Raw genomic sequence first — 16,096 nt, 5'->3', positions numbered from 1 at the left:
TTGGGAACTTAGATATCCAGAGAGGGGGAATTCTTCTGTGGTTTGTGAACACATTATTGTCTGGATGTCACTGGGACCCGCAACAGTGTGGTTCCAGTATTTTCACTTTGTTAAAGATGTGCACCGTTTTTCTTTTTACATTCTTGACTTTAAAGAATTATAGAAAATAATTCTTTGAACTCCAAAACTTGAGGGAAAAAAAAAATCCCCTACATTTTAGACCTGTGTCAGGAATAAAAACTGGCTTTGACTTTATTAAACAATTCCTTTTCTGTGGAGTATATTGAGTACCCCTTTTGAAAGAGGAATTTAGAATGTCTTAGGCGAGCTTCCATTTTATGGGTATTCATAAACATTCTAGTCAAACAGGAACATTTGGCTGTACTTTTAAATGTTTTCACACTGAATTCATATTGTTTTTTCCTTCTTCTGAAAGCCCCAGTGGATTCATTACAGTATTGCAGCAACTTCATCAAAGTAAAGGCTTTTGTATAAACTACTTAAACAATGTTATCATTCATTATAATTGAATCGTTATAATTGAATGTGGAAGTGAACTATCTAAAGATAATGTGCTCATATTTATCTATCACCAGAAAAACTCCACAAACAAATGTGTGTTATAAAATGGATGTAGTTACTTGTATTGATTACTAGGTAAAGGAAAATCTCTGATGACATTATTTGGGTATTTAGGTCCAGAGAAAATTTCTTAAAGTTTTTTTTTTTTTTTTGGAGAGGCATATTTTAATTTTTCAAGAGAAAATAACGATAACTAAATTGTGTATCAGCACATTCTGTTATTATGTGTCATATGATGTTAATTTTTCTACCTGTGATTAAGATCTCCAGATTTAAAAAAATATATGTAAAGGAAATTTCATTTGTGACTCAGTGAAAGATAATTAAGTTTTTGGTAAATGCTATTTTAGAATTTTTTTGTTGGTTTTTTGAGGACTTGATTAATTAAAAAAAAATTTTTTTTAAATAGTATCTTGGTTTTTTTTTTTTTTGGGGGGGGGGGCCGTGCTGTGTGGCATGTGGGATCTTAGTTCCCTGACCAGGGATCAAACCCGTGCCCCCTGCAATGGAAGCGTGGAATTTTAACCACTGGACTGCCAGGAAGTCCAGATGACTTGATTAATTTAAATGATTTGTTTAAAGACAAAAAATCTGGCCATCTTAAATTTATTGCGTAGCAAAATAATTGAGCTTCTTTGCAGAAAAATTAACATTTTAATGTAAAAGTCTTATAATAGTTATAAAATTTGTGAGCTTTCTAGGAAGATGACTTTTGGAAGTTTACTTACATACTTACTTGACTTTTATAATGCAGTGATTTTTTTTTTTGAGTGACCACTGTGAGTGCTGGCAGGGAATCAAAGTCCTTTAGCACAGTGGTCTTTTTCAATAGTAACAAATAACTCTGGGGTAACCAACTACTCACAAGCTATTGAACCATGCAACTGTAAAAACTTGTGTCAGACAAGGGGTGGGTGAATGGGAAAAATGAATCTGGAAGCACCTGTTCTGGAAATAAGTCTTGAGGTGTCAGAGTAGGTCAGACGGAAAGCCAGCAGACATAGATTTAAGGTGAATGCTGTGATGGGAACCCCATGGCCCAAGAGCAGGAACCTGGAGCCAGAGGGCCTCAGGCCTGGGCAGGTAAATGAGATTTAGGGATGAAGCAGCAGAAGATTTGAATGAGAATGACAAGACGTATATAGCCTGTGAAAACAGATGAAACATCTTCCGCTGCTCAGTTATCTTTTGTTGCCATTTACTTTGGCAAGTCTTGTGACCCTCAGAGCAGTAGAGGAAGCTTCTGACGTAGCTGGCCTCATCTTTTAGCTAGCATGCATTCCAGCAACAACACAGGGTCTGGTGAAGCTGGGGAACAAACCAAGCACTGGAAAAAACAACAGGTAGCAGAGGCTGGCTCTAGCCAGGGACTCAAGGACACACAGGGCCTTGATACATCGGGTCAGGTGCAGGCCAACAAATGTGGGAGGTGTGTGTGTGCACCCAGCTCCAAGGATCTGCCGTGAACAGCACTAGATCAGTGCTTCTGAGAGGGGTCCATAGACTACTGCTGATTTGTCATAATGTGGTGGTTTCTGGTTTCAGGAGAAGAAGCAATGAAATGTTTCAAAAACATTGCACAGATCTGAACTATAAGATTTGTGATAGTTGTTACAGAGGTTCTACAATGAGTACATTTTCAGTGTCTCGTATACTGCAAGAAGTATGTCATTTAGTTCATCTTGAGTTATACTCTGTTTAGAAAGTGCAGTTCTTTGTCATATAATTTGGACATTATTTATAATTGTTAAGTTTTTTTTTAAGCACTGTGTTGCATATCCCTAATTCCTTAAAAGGAGTTGGTTCACTGAAGCTTAAAAGTAGTGATGGAAATAGTAATACAAGTAAAAATCTCAATAATGGTGTAAGAATAAATGGCAAACAGTACACATGTGTGGATACCAGATGGAAATCTGTATGTTCTGACACAAGTGAAATAACCAATGTTATGATTACACACAAAAGCCAAAAAAGAAAAATATGTGTAGAATTATCATACATTGTATCTGAAAACTAGTTTTAGTTGTATCACGTAGCCATTCATTGCTAGTACCCAGAATAGTGTCATTGTGAAATTTTATTAAAGTGACATGAAGCTATTGAAGTTTTCTAATTTTTTTTAAGCAAATTGCAGTGACATTTGATAAAACAATTCAAAATTTCAGATATAGATTGCCTGTTCAGCCTTCTTGCTCATTTTTCGGCTGTTTTTTTAAAAAAATGGATTTATAGGAATCTATTATATATTCTGGAAATGTGAGTCTTTTGCAGTTATATGGCATTTCAAATATCTTCTCTTGTGCTGTGACCTGACTTTTTTCCTTTTTTATTGATACTTTTTGAGGAATAGAAGTAATTCATTTTAAGGCAGTCAAGTTTATCTCTCTTTTCCCTGATGTTAATTTTATAATGTCTAGACATCCCAAAGAATAATGCCCCCACCTTGTTCTTCCTCAAAAGGATCTTGGCTGTTCTTTGCACCTTGCATTTCCATGTAAATTTTGGAATCAGCTTGTCAAATATTGTAAAAATATGTGTGGGATTTTGATGGGAATTTATTGAATTTATAGGTCAATTTGAAAAAATTGATATTATTATAATATTGAGTCTTCAGTGCATGAGTATGGCATATCTCTATTAGGTTTATCTTAATATTTCTCAATAATGTGTATTGTTTTATGTGTAAAGATTTTTAAACATCATAGGTATTTGATTTTTGTTTAATATAAATTGTACCTTTTAATATTTTTCATTTTCTACTTAATTGTTGATGGAATATACAAGGGCAGTTGGCTTTTGTATACTGTCTTTTATACAAGAACTTGTACTTTCATAAATTCTTATAATTTACCCATAAATTTTCTTGGATTTCCTCTGTAAATATTATTTCTGCAAATAATGACAGTTTGTTCTTACACTTCTAATTCTTAAACCTTTTAGTTTGCTTGCCTTATTGCTATGTCCAGGGTTTGCAGTAAAATGTTAAATACTAGTAAAAATGGAGGGCATTTTTGTCTTGTTTCTAATTTCAGAACTTCAACATTAAGTATAATGTTTGCTGAGGTTTGAGTTCTCTTCCTTCCCTAGTTGCTAAGAGTTTTTATCATGAATGAAGGTTGAGTTTTAGCAAATGCTTTTGCTTCATTTATTAGGGTGATCATATGATTTGTCTCCTCAACTGATTAATATAGTAGATTCCATTGATTTTGTTTGAGTTTCGAATGTTAGACTTATCTTGCATTTTTGGAATAAACCTAACTTAGTCACAACTTTTCTTCTTTTTAATATTGCTTTGTTCAATGTACTATTATATGGTTTAAACGAGCATTTATGTTCATGAGTGAAACTGATCTGTAAAATTTTTCTTATACTTGTTGGATTTTGGAACCAAAGTGATGCCTCACTGAATAATTGGGGACTGATTCCTCTTTTTTTATTCTTGGATGAATTTTTGTAAGATTAGCATTATTTTTCCTTAAATGTTGAGTAGAACTTGCTGGAGAAGCTCTCAGAAGTTTTCTTTGTGGAAAAGTTTTTAATTGTGGTTTTAATTTCTTTAGTAGTTACAGACCTATATAGCTAAGGGTTTATTCTGTGCCAGTTTTGGTAATTTGTATTGTCTAGGAATTTTTCCATTTTATCTAAATAGTCAAAAAATGTTAGCTGAAATATTCAGTATCCTTTATTATTTTGTAATGCTACAGAAGCTATAGTAATCTCCCATTTTCATTCTTATTTGTGTCTTCTCTTATTTTTTCTTGATCAGTATTACCTTTGGTTTATCATTTTATTAGTCTTTCCAGGGAACCAACTTTAAGCTTTTTGAACTTCTCTGTTGTACTTTGTTTTATATTTCCTTAATTTCTACTCTTGTCTTTATTTTTCTATTTTCTTTGGGTTTATTTTGCTGTTAATAACTTCTTGAGATGGATGGTTAGCTTATTACTTTTCTGCCTTTCTCTAAGCTTTTATGGCTTATTTATTTTCTTCTAGACACTCTTTTAGCTACATCCTTCAAGTTTTGATATATTGTATTTCCATTATTATTAAAATATTTTCTAATTTCCGGTGAGATTTCTTCTTTGCCCATAGATTATTTAGATTGTTTAATTTCCAAAATTGTGATTATCTTCTTGTCTGCTTCTATCACTTACTGAGAACAACGTATAAAAACAAATTCCATTCTCATTGTGTATTTTCTATTTCTCCTTGTAATTCTTTCCTCTTTTGTTTTCTAATTTACTTTTTATATTTGTATTATCTCAGCACATGCAAGTCTAAAAAATCATTACCCAACTCAGGAAATGTACATGTGGATATAAAATGGCTGATGTATATTTAAATATGTTGATGTACATATATACATGTGTACATCAAGTGTTCACAAAAGGTAACTGTGGAATAGTTCTAATGATAACAAGCTACCATTTATTGAGCAGTTATACTCACATACTGTAACATACACTGTAGTTTACATACATTTTTGTGTTTAATTTTCAAAGCAACACTATTAGGTCATTGTATTATCCCTCTTTTACTGATGAAAAAACTGAGGCTTAGAGATAGTAAATAATTTGAATCAGTTCATGCAGCTAAAGTAGTAGAGTTGGATTTCAACTAAATCTGACTTGGAAGTCTTTGTTCTTAACCACAGTATTGTACTAATCTTTATATATTAATTGTCTTCAGGAACTATTTAATGTAAACCTTTGTAAACGATATTTTTAAAATTTATTTTTTGGATTAAAGACTTTTATTGACGTATAGTTAATATACAGTATTATGTAAGTTACGGGTGTACAATACAATAATTCACAATTTTAGTTATTATAAAGTATTGGCTATATTCCCTGTGTTGTACAAGATGTCCTTGTAGCTTATTTTATACATAGTAGCTTGTACATCTTAATCCCCTACCCCTATATTGCCCCTCCCCTCCTCCCTCTCCCCCCTGGTAACCACTAGTTTGTTTTCTGTATCTGTAAGTCTGTTTCTTTTTTTGTTATATTTACTAGTTGTATTTTTTTAGATTCCACATATAAGTGACATCATACAGTATTTGTATTTCTCTGTCTGACTTATTTCACTTAGCCTAATACCCTCCAAGTCCATCTATGTTGTTGCAAATGGCAGAATTTCATTCTTTTTTATGGTTGAGTAGTATCCCATTGTGTATATATACCACATCTTCTTTATCCATTCATCTGTTGATGGACACTTAGGTTGCTTCCATATCTTGGTAGTCATAAACAATGCTACTATGAACATTGGGGTACATGTATCTTTTTGAATTAGTGTTTTTGTTTTTTTCAGATATATACCCAGGAGTGGAATTGCTGGGACATATGGTAGTTCTTTTTTTTTTTTTTTATAATTTTTATTGGAGTATAGTTGATTTACAATGTTGTGTTAGTTTTAGGGTACAGCAAAGTGAATCAGTTATACATATACATATATTCACTCTTTTTTAAGTTCTTTTCCCATATAGGTCATTACAGAGTTTTGAGTAGAGTTCCCTTTGCTATACAGTAGGTCCGTATTAGTTATCTATTTTTTGTATAGTAGTGTGTATATCTCAATCCTAGTCTCCCAATTTATCCCTCTCCCCCATTCTGTTTTTAGTTTTTTTGAGAAACCTCCACACTGTTTTCCACAGTGGCTGCACCAATTTACATTCCCACCAACAGTGCAGGAGGGTTCCCTTTTCTCCACATCCTCGCCAACATTAGTTATTTGTGTTCTTTTTGATGATAGCCATTCTGACAGGTGTGAGGTGATAGCTCATTGTGGTTTTGATTTGCATTTCCCTCATGATTAGCGATATTGAGCATCTTTTCATGTGCCTCTTGGCCATCTCCACGTCCTCTTTAGAGAAATGTCTATTCAGGTCCTCTGCCCATTTTAACATTATTTTAAATGGCAGCAACATGCATTTCAGCCTTTTCAGTTTATTAAGTAAAGAATACTAAATGTAGTCGTAATCAACTCTCTACAATGTGAATTTTATTTTTCTGCTTATATCAATAATACAAGTTTATTGTTTAAAACTCAAATAATATAGAAATATGTAAGGAACTAAAAATCTTCTAAGATTCTGTCATCCTGAGATAACCCCCACTGACATTTTGAGGACCATGTTTCCATACTTTTCTCTATGTATATATTCATATATATTTTACATAAAAGGGATCTTAATTGCCATTTTTATTACGGACTGAAGTTTATATTTTTGAATGCTAGAGAGCAGAACACATTGCTTTATGGTGTTAAGGTTTGTTACCAAAGCAACTACCATTAATTTCTTACTTTAATCTTACCAGGTCAAGGTAGGCAATGAAGTTGCTACTGGAACAGGACCTAATAAAAAGATAGCCAAAAAAAATGCTGCAGAAGCAATGCTGTTACAACTTGGTTATAAAGCATCCACTAGTCTTCAAGATCAACTTGACAAGGTGAGAGTTAAATTTACATGGACAAGTTCTATCCTGTCAGGGTATAAAAGTGATGAGCAAATTCTGTCCCAGTGTTCCTTGACTGTAAGTACTGTCTTAACTGGTGTTAAAGTAGATGTCAAGTTTTAACTTTTCTAAGGTGGTACTCTATCTTCATATCTTTAAAGATAGATTCTCCAGGTATAAAATAACAGCTGTTTAGGGTTCAAGATAAAATATTATAATCTTACAATTAGAAAATACTAAAAGTTTATTGTATCATTATACATATCTTATATAATACCAATGTAATAATTTTAGCTTACTGACTGATGATTTTTGCCTTATGTACACAGTTTTAATTCGTGCTTTTTTAAGAATAGAGGTTGTTAGCCTTTATTTCTGGAATACAGCTGGAAACACTGGAAATAAAGATCCTGATTACACCTTTAGGGCAGGAACTATATAGGACAGACACTCTATAAACTAATTTTTCTATTTACTTTAAATTAAAGGTAAACTCAGAGGGTGTTTATTTTCTGCCAAGACTTGTGTTCATGGTCCCCTGTTTCTTCTGCAGCAGGTAATGACATCATTAACACCTACCTCTGTTGCAAGAGAAGCTGAGAACCTTGAATTCAGGACTTGGCAGATAACTTGGCAGGAACTGGCTTCATTTCACTTTGTATTAAATTATCATTTTATCTATACATATGTATAAATTATTTTTATTAAACATTTTATTTGTATGAACATTCACAAAACAGGCGTAATAATTATTTCTATCATAAACAATATGCTTTTTTCCATGCCATTTTCTCACATAAGGATTCTGTTTCAGGGATATTTTCAGTTTCTGCAGGAACATCTTTCTGAAGGTTAGAGTAGAAATGAAATCATCTATTAAAAAATATTTAGATATGCTTCTCTTTTTAAGGCACTACGAATATCTAGGCAGTTATTTTGAGTGATTAAAAATTATGTCTGTGTGATATCACTGGAGATTTCATTTCTGTTTTTATAACCTGGCTAATGAATGCTTTTTCTTCTTTTAAAAGTATTTGTAACATGAAACCTAACATGTGTTCAAGTTTCTATAGTTCTTATATTGTGTATATGTTGTTTTAACTTAACACATTTATATTGACTTAAAATTGATAGGTGATTTATAAAAATATGTCAAAATAAATCTCATAGACATTTATTTGTAAGTTAAGTGAAAATAAAATAGAACAAAAAACTGGCATTAATTTCATTAATTTGAAAAACGTTTTTTGCTTACCCACTGTGTTATTAGTTAGGGTTCTCCAGAGGAACAGAGCCCGACAGAGAGAGAGAGTGTGTGTGTGTGTGTGTGCGTGTGTGCATGTGTGTATCACACGGATATTTTTTTTAAGGAATTGGCCCATGCAATTTTGGAGGCTTGGCTAGTCCAAAATTTGCTGGGGAGGCTGGCAGGCTGGAGACTCAGGAAGGAGCTGCAGAGTCCAGAGGCGATTGGCTAGAGAGCTGCCTCTCGCTCCAGGGAAGGTCAGCCTTTTTCTAGGCAGGACTTCAACTGTTGAGGCCCACCCACATTATAGAGAGCCATTTGCTTTACTCAAAGTTCAGTGATTTAAATGTAAATCTCTTCCAAAACCACCCTCACAGAAACACCCGGAATAACATTTGACCAAATATCTGAGAACTGTAGCCCAGACAAGTTGACACATAAAATTAACCACCACCCCCACTAAATGCCAAACATTTAAAATTGAAGATAACGGGATGACTGGAATTTTGTCCCTGCACTCAAGAAACTGACCAGTAAATGTTAGGGGTGAGGAGCTTTAATCATATAATAAAAATTATAGTATAATTAAAATTCTAGATATGTGAAGATGAATCTGGAAAGTCAGGAATAGCTGAGACCACTGTTTTTATGTGAAATAAAGAGCTTTTGAATTATTAATTTGAGATTTGAACTTGAAAGTGACATGATCTGGTTTGCTTTCTTCAAAAGACAGTCCTATAAGTAATGTAGTGAATGGATTTGGGCAGGACAGGACTGAAGGCAGGGAGGCCAGTGCTAGCAGGATTGTTCAGGTGAAAGATGCTGAGGGTCTGAACTAAGGCAGTGGTGGTAGAGAGGAGTCCTTCTGAGGTGTACATGATGAGATCTCAGTAGCAGATAATGTGCGTGGGGGTACAGGAAGAAGGAGGAGGAAAGAATACCTGCAAAAGGGGCAGTAGAGAATGATCTTAAGAAGAAGGTGGCCGTCGTGTGCTGCAGAGATCAAATAAGAGAAGGAGTGAATACAATGATTTGTCAATAAGAAGATCTTTGGAGAATGTAGCAAAAGCAATTAAAAAAACAAACCTGTAAAAGCAGTTTTTAAAAACTTGGCTTTTAACAAAAAAATAAGCAAGATATGTACGTGATTGAAAGAATTTAAATAGCACAAAAGAGTAAACAGTGAAAAAAAAATGTTAGTCTCACTTCACCCTGAGACCCTCAGTCTCTTGGTCTCTCTTCCTAAAAAGTTATCTCCCACAGTGAGTTAATATTTGTACGTCGTGTAGAATAGTGTCTGAAATATAGTGAATCTTATGTAAGGATTTGATAAATAAAGATGAAATAAATATCCTTACAGAGATATTCTATGTGTATGCACTAACATATCCCCTTTAAAAAAATTCAGATTTATCGAGTTGCGGTTCAATAAATTACGACGTGTGTGTGTGTGTGTGTGTACATGCACTGACCACCATCACAATTAACATTTATAACATTTCTGTTACCCCAAACAGTTCCTTAATGCCCATTTATAGTAAATGTCTTCTCCTTTCCTCAGCCCCTGCCAAGCACTGGTCTGATTTCTGTCTCTATAATTTTGCCTTTTCCAAAATGTTGTATAAATTGAATCGTACATTATGTAGCCTTTAGTGTCTGGCTTCTTTTTTTTTTTTAATAAATTTATTTAGTTTATTTATTTATATTTGGCTGCATTGGGTTTTCATTGCTGTGTGTGGGCTTTCTCTAGTTGCGGCGAGCCCCCTGCTACTCTTTGTTTTGGTGCACGCGCTTCTCATTGTGGTGGCTTCTCTTGTTGCGGAGCACGGGCTCTAGGCGTGAGGGCTTCAGTAGTTGTGGCACGCGGGCTCAGTAGTTGTGGCTTGTGGGCTCTAGAGTGCAGGCTCAGTAGTTGTGGCCCATGGGCTTAGTTGCTCTGTGGCATGTGGGATCTTCCTGGACCAGGGATCGAACCCACGTCCCCTGCAATGGCAGGCAATTCTTAACCACTGTGCCACTAGGGAAGTCCCGTGTCTGGCTTCTTATTGCTGAGATTCATGCACGTTGTTGCATTTATCATTCATTTGTTCTGTTTTATTGTTTGTCACTGTTTTATTCTTCACCAACATTTAGGTTGTTTGTAGTTTGAGGCTATTATAAATAAAGTGGTTAAAAACATTCATGTACAAATCTTTATTGTACATATTCTCTAGTATATCCTATAGGTACACAGTTAAATAATAAGTACCGTGTCACTTTACAAGAAACTGAAGATGTTTTCCAGAGGGGCTGTACCATTTTGCATTTCCACAAGCAATGTTTGAGATTTCCAATTACTCCACATCTTTTCCCGCTCTTGTTATTGTCATTTAGCTTTGATTATGCTAGTAGGTGTATAACATTATCTCTTTGGATTTTAATTGCATTTTCCCTAATTAATAATGCTGAGTAGTTTATCATGTGTTTATTTACCATTCATATCTCTTCCATGAAGTATTTGTTCAAAATTTTTGTCTTTTAAAAAACTGGATGGTTTGCTTCCTTATTATTGGGTTGTAAAAGTTCTTTATATATTTTGTGTGCCAGTCCTCTATCAGATAAAGGACTCCCCTCTCCTCCCTTCCTGCCTTCTCTCCTTTTTTTATGTATGTTCAGGCACCACATTTGTTTAAAAGATGAGTGCTTTTTCCATTGAATTCCTTAGCACCTTTGTTGAAAATCAATTGACCACATATGTATGGGTCTGTTTCTAGATTCTCTATTCTGTTCCATTAATCTGTATGTCTATTCTTCAGCTATTACAACTGTATATAGAGTGTAGCTTTTTTGCTATGGTTTCAAATCAGATAAAGAACTCCATATTTGTTCTGCTTTTTAAAAATCTTTTTGGTTAATCTAGAGTCTTTGCATTTTCATAATAAACTGTAGAGTCAATTTCTACCAAAAAATATCCAGTTGGGATTTTTCTTTGGGATTGTGTTGACTATATAGATCAGTTTTACATAAATTGATATCTTAAGAATATTGAGTCTTCCAGCCCATGAACAAGATCTAGCTCCCTGTTTATTTAGGTTTTTAGAAATAGATCCCAGCAGTGTTTTATACTTTTTCCTAGAAATATCTTGTACATTTTTAATGTTTATCCCTAAGTGTTTCATGTTTGTGGATGCTATTGTTAATTGTATTGGTTTTTAATTTTAATTTCCAATTCTTCTTTTCTAGCATATAGAAATACAACTGTCTTTTATATATTGACCTTGTATCCTGTGACCTTGCTAAACTGACTTATCAGTTAGGTTAGCTTATTTTGTAGATTTTTTTGTGATTTTCTGCATCGATGATGTGTCATCTGTGAATAAAGACAGTTTTTTTTCCTTTCTAATCTGTATGCTTTTTATTTATTTGTCTTGCTTTATTGCCCTGAGTAGAACATCCAGAGCAGTGTTGAATAGAAGTGATTGATTGTTGAATAGGAAAGCAGATATCTTTACATTGTTTCTGATCTTACGAGGAAATCATTGTCTTTCACCATTATATACTGTGATGCTTGTAGGCTTTTTATATATGCTCTATATCAGGCTGATAGTTCCTTGTATTCTTGCATTGTTGAGAAGTTTTTTTTCCCCTTAATTATCAGTGAATGTTGCCAAATGCTTTCTGTGCATCTGTTGGGATACTCATGTGACTTTTCTGTTTAGTTTGTGGATATGGTGAATTTTTTTATTGATGGATTTTAAAAAATTTATGTGATACAGGTTCCCCCACTATCTGAAAGTATAGCATTCCTATGAAACATTTTGTAAGCCGGAATGGCCTAAAATGAAGAAGTGTTTACCTTAGGACACATCTTGGTAACGGATGCACAACATAAATCCAGATAAAGCACAGATCTTCAGACGCGGTTCAAAGCTATGGCGGCAGGATGCTGAGATGCTGAATGTAGTTGCTGCTCTTGGTGTGCGCTGTCTCAGTGATGGTTACCTGCAAAATAAACGCTGAATAGTATTTTTGGTTTTTCATAAAAGTGAAAACCCTCTTTTGGTCAGCAATAACAGGTAGTAGTGCAGGTCTTTCATAAAAGCAAATGGCATAAAGTGAACTTTCAAAAGGTGGGGGATAGCTGTATATACATACATAACAAAGATTACCGTTTTAACCATTTTTAGGTGTGCATTTCAGTGGCATTAAGTACAATTACAGTGTTGTGCAGCTATCACCACTATCCACAGCCAGAGAGTTTTCATCATCCCAAGTAGAAATACTGGTTTTAGTATCACTGTCAGGGTAGTGCTGGCCTCCTGTAGTAAGTTGGGAAGTATCTCCTCCTCTTTCATAGTCTCAAAGAGTTTGGTATTCTTTCTTCCTTAATTGTTGGGTAGAATTTACCAGTGGAGCCATCTGGGTTTAGAATTTTTTCTGTAGGAAGGTTTTAAGTATAAATTGAGTTTAAAAAATAGATATAAGACTACTCAGATTATCTACTTCTGCTTGAGTGAGCTTTGGCAGTTCGAATCTTTCAAGGAATTTGTCCATTTCATCTAAGTTGAGTTTAATGGTATAAAATTGTTCATAACACTGCCTTATCATTCTTTTAATGGCTACAGCATCTGTAGTGATATTTTCTCTCTCATTTCTGATATTGATAATTTGTTTCTTCTCTTTTTTTCTCCTGATCAGTCTGGCTAGGGGTTTATCAATTATTTTTATCCTTTTCAAACAACCAGGTTATGGTTTCATTGGTTTTTCTCTATTTTTCTATTTTCAATTTTATTGATTTCTGCTCTTTATTTTATCCTTCCTTCACTTGCTTTGGATTTAATTTTCCATTCTTTTTCTAGTTTTGTAAGCTAGAAGCTTAGACTGTGGATCTGAGAACTTTCTTCTTTTCTAATATAAGAATTTAATGATATGTATTTCTCTTTAAGCACTGGTTTAGCTCTGTCCCACAGATTTTGACTAGTTGAGTTTTTATTTTTATTCATTTCAAAATTTGTTCTAATTTCCCTTTGATTTCTTCTTTCAAGTCCTGTGTCTCTTCTCAATTTCTGTTTACTTCTTCTATCAAGTGTTAATGTCTCCAGTTAGAAATTTGGATTTATCTACTTTCAGTTTTATCAATTTTGTTTTATGTACTTTGAAGCTATGTTGTTACATACATATACCTTTAGGGTTGTTATGCCTTTATGATGACTTGGCCACTTTATTATTATGTGATTTATTTTCTCTCCCTGGTAATATTCCTTGTTCTGAATTCTTCTTTGTCTGATGTTAATATAGTCACTCCAGTTTTATTTTGATTAGTGTTTGTGTGGGATATTTCCCCCCCATCATTTTACTTTTAGCCTATCTGTGTCTTTATGTTTAAATTGGTTTCTTTTAGAAAGCATATAATAGGGTCTTGCTTTTTAAAATATAATTTGACAATCTCTGCCTTTTAGTTGGGGGTGATCAGACCATTTGTACTTACTATAGCTGTTGATGTGGTTGGATTTAAATCTACCATCTTATTAGTTGTTTCTGTTTTTTCCATTTACTCTTTGTTCACTTTTTTCTCTTTCACCTTCAATGTGGTCATACATTTTACTTCTCTCTATATACTATAAAACCCACAGTTTGTTGTTACTAATTTTGCTTTATATATAACTTCATTCTCAGACAGACTCTGTGGGCCTGGGGCTCAGAGGTGGGTTTTTCCTACTATTTCTACCTCCTTCCCCACGGTAGCCAAACTTTACTTTGGATCTGTAGGTTGTGTTGGGTGCAGCAGAGTTTTCCAGCCCCTTTCCCAGCATTTTCAGACATCTGCTTTGTATTGGCACAGGGTCTTTCTCTCAAGAGGGTTTTCTACCCTCCCTTTTTTTTTTTCCTGGAGTAGATAGCTTTTGCTTCTACTCTTTATCCAGAAGCAATGAGTCTTTGCCTGAGCTTTTGGGTTAATAAAATTTCCTACCTCTACCCCAGAGGCAGATAGGATTTGTTTCTCTCCTTTCTTAGTGGCTTGAGCTTTTGCCTTTGTATGAGAGAAGACTAGAGGAGTGTGCAAAGTTCTTGACTTTTCTCTCAGTGACAGACATTCACCTGCTTCATACCTGTACCACCGAGTGGGGCTCTCTCCAGTTTCCTGATGTACCTCCAGTTGTCCTGAGTTCCCAGAAGAAGCCCATGGAAAAGCACTTCTCTCTGGAGTTCCTAGTTTTTCTAAACTGTTGTGCTAACCCACATGCAGTCTTTCAGAATTTACTAACATTTCATCTGCTTTCTTCTTACCGGCATTTTTGGTATTCATCTCTTCCTTCCTTGCTCTGCCAATGTTGAAATATTTTGTGAGCCCAGCCTCTCCTCAGAGGGGTTTGTCACTCTCTAGAATTCATGTCATTTGTTTGCTTTACAATCTCAGATCTCTGATGGGTTCAAGAAAAGTTATGATTTTTTACATTGTCTGGCTCTTTCTCATTGTTACATTTCTACATTCTAAGGAAGAGTGAAACACTCTCTCTACCTTTAAAAAAATATACTGATCTTGCATCTTGATTGTTTTTTCACTTACATGTTGGGGTTTCACTTATAACTTGGAATTTGTTCTACATCAAGATATAACTGGCATGTGCTTCATTCTTTTTTATATTTGTTTATTATATATTGGTCAAAGTAATATAAGTAGTACTCATATATGTATAAGAAGTCAAGATTTATTCAAGATTAATGGTATAAAGACTCAAGTTTTATAATAAAAAACAATGCTATCCTGCACTGCAACTGACCATTTCTGTTTCCCTTTTTCCAAAGGCAACCACTCACTACCCGTTTTAGTTGTTCTGTTATTTTCTACTGTCAGTAGCTTATACTGAAATTTCTTGGTGTTTTGTTTTGTTTTTTTTTTCTTTTTAGGTTATTATCTGAGTTCCTGCTATGGAAAATGAAGATTTAGTTCTCTTATTCATACTCCACATGTATACTTTTCTATGTCTCTCTAATTTAACCCCAAACTCTCTGCCAAGTAAACACATCATGTACTTTTTTAGTTTCTTGGTTTTTCTTTCTTGGAGCTCTTTATCCTCCTCTTCTACTTTGGATTGTTTGTTTGATGGATCTGCTAAAGACCCACTATTTTGGTTCTTTTCTTCACCATTTCACTGAAAGTTGCTTTTGCCTCTCTCCCTTGTTGAGTTGCCTGTTTTCTGGACAGTTTCCCTTATTCTTCATTTATTTCCTTGTGTTGATGGAGCACATGCTCTAGTAGCTTCCTGATAGAGGATACATGGGGAGTAAATTTTTTTGAGATCTTATAGGTCTGATACATCTTTATGTTTCCCACACAGTTGATAGTTTTTCTGAGACATAATTCTAAATTAGAAATACTTTTTCCACAGAGTTTTGAAGGCATTGCACCAATGTTTTCTGCCTCTCAGCATTACTGTTGAAACTCCAAAGCCTTCTGATTCTTCAGCCTGTTATGATACCTTTATGTTTCGTCTCCCTCTTGATGCTTTTCTAACTTCTTTTCTCAGGAGTTTGGAAAATTCATGGGTGATTGACTTGATTTGTATATTCTTTTATAAATTGTGTTAGGTGTTTGCGTTTCAGTCCAGAAATTCATATACTTTAAAAGTGGGAAACTTCTTATGTTTTTTCTTTGATAATTTCTTTCCTTCCATTTTTGCTATTGTTTCTTTCTAGGTTACCTGTTAGTCTAATGGATGATCTTCTGATTCTTTCTTTATTTATTTTCTGTTTCTATCTCTTTTTCTTTATGTTCTGTTTTCTAGGAGATTTCTTCAATTTTGTCTTCCAGTCCTTCTTTGAAATATTT

At 34.2% G+C, this 16,096-nt stretch overlaps 1 protein-coding gene across 8 annotated transcripts in view; it reads left to right on the top strand.

Annotated features, from left to right (window-relative positions):
- Window positions 1–16,096, top strand: part of STAU2 (staufen double-stranded RNA binding protein 2) — a 308,834-nt gene that overhangs the window by 129,283 nt on the left and 163,455 nt on the right. For all 8 annotated transcript variants that reach the window (XM_061172221.1, XM_061172220.1, XM_061172223.1 and 5 more), the window contains one exon: window positions 6,903–7,034. In XM_061172221.1, coding sequence (XP_061028204.1) covers window positions 6,903–7,034 — 132 coding nt within the window. The remainder of the gene's footprint in view (window positions 1–6,902; window positions 7,035–16,096) is intronic.

This window comes from Eubalaena glacialis, chromosome 17, assembly GCF_028564815.1.
Source record: "Eubalaena glacialis isolate mEubGla1 chromosome 17, mEubGla1.1.hap2.+ XY, whole genome shotgun sequence".
Taxonomy (NCBI): domain Eukaryota; kingdom Metazoa; phylum Chordata; class Mammalia; order Artiodactyla; family Balaenidae; genus Eubalaena; species Eubalaena glacialis.
Note: the sequence above shows the minus strand (reverse complement) of the source record. Positions and strands in the feature narration are given on the sequence as shown.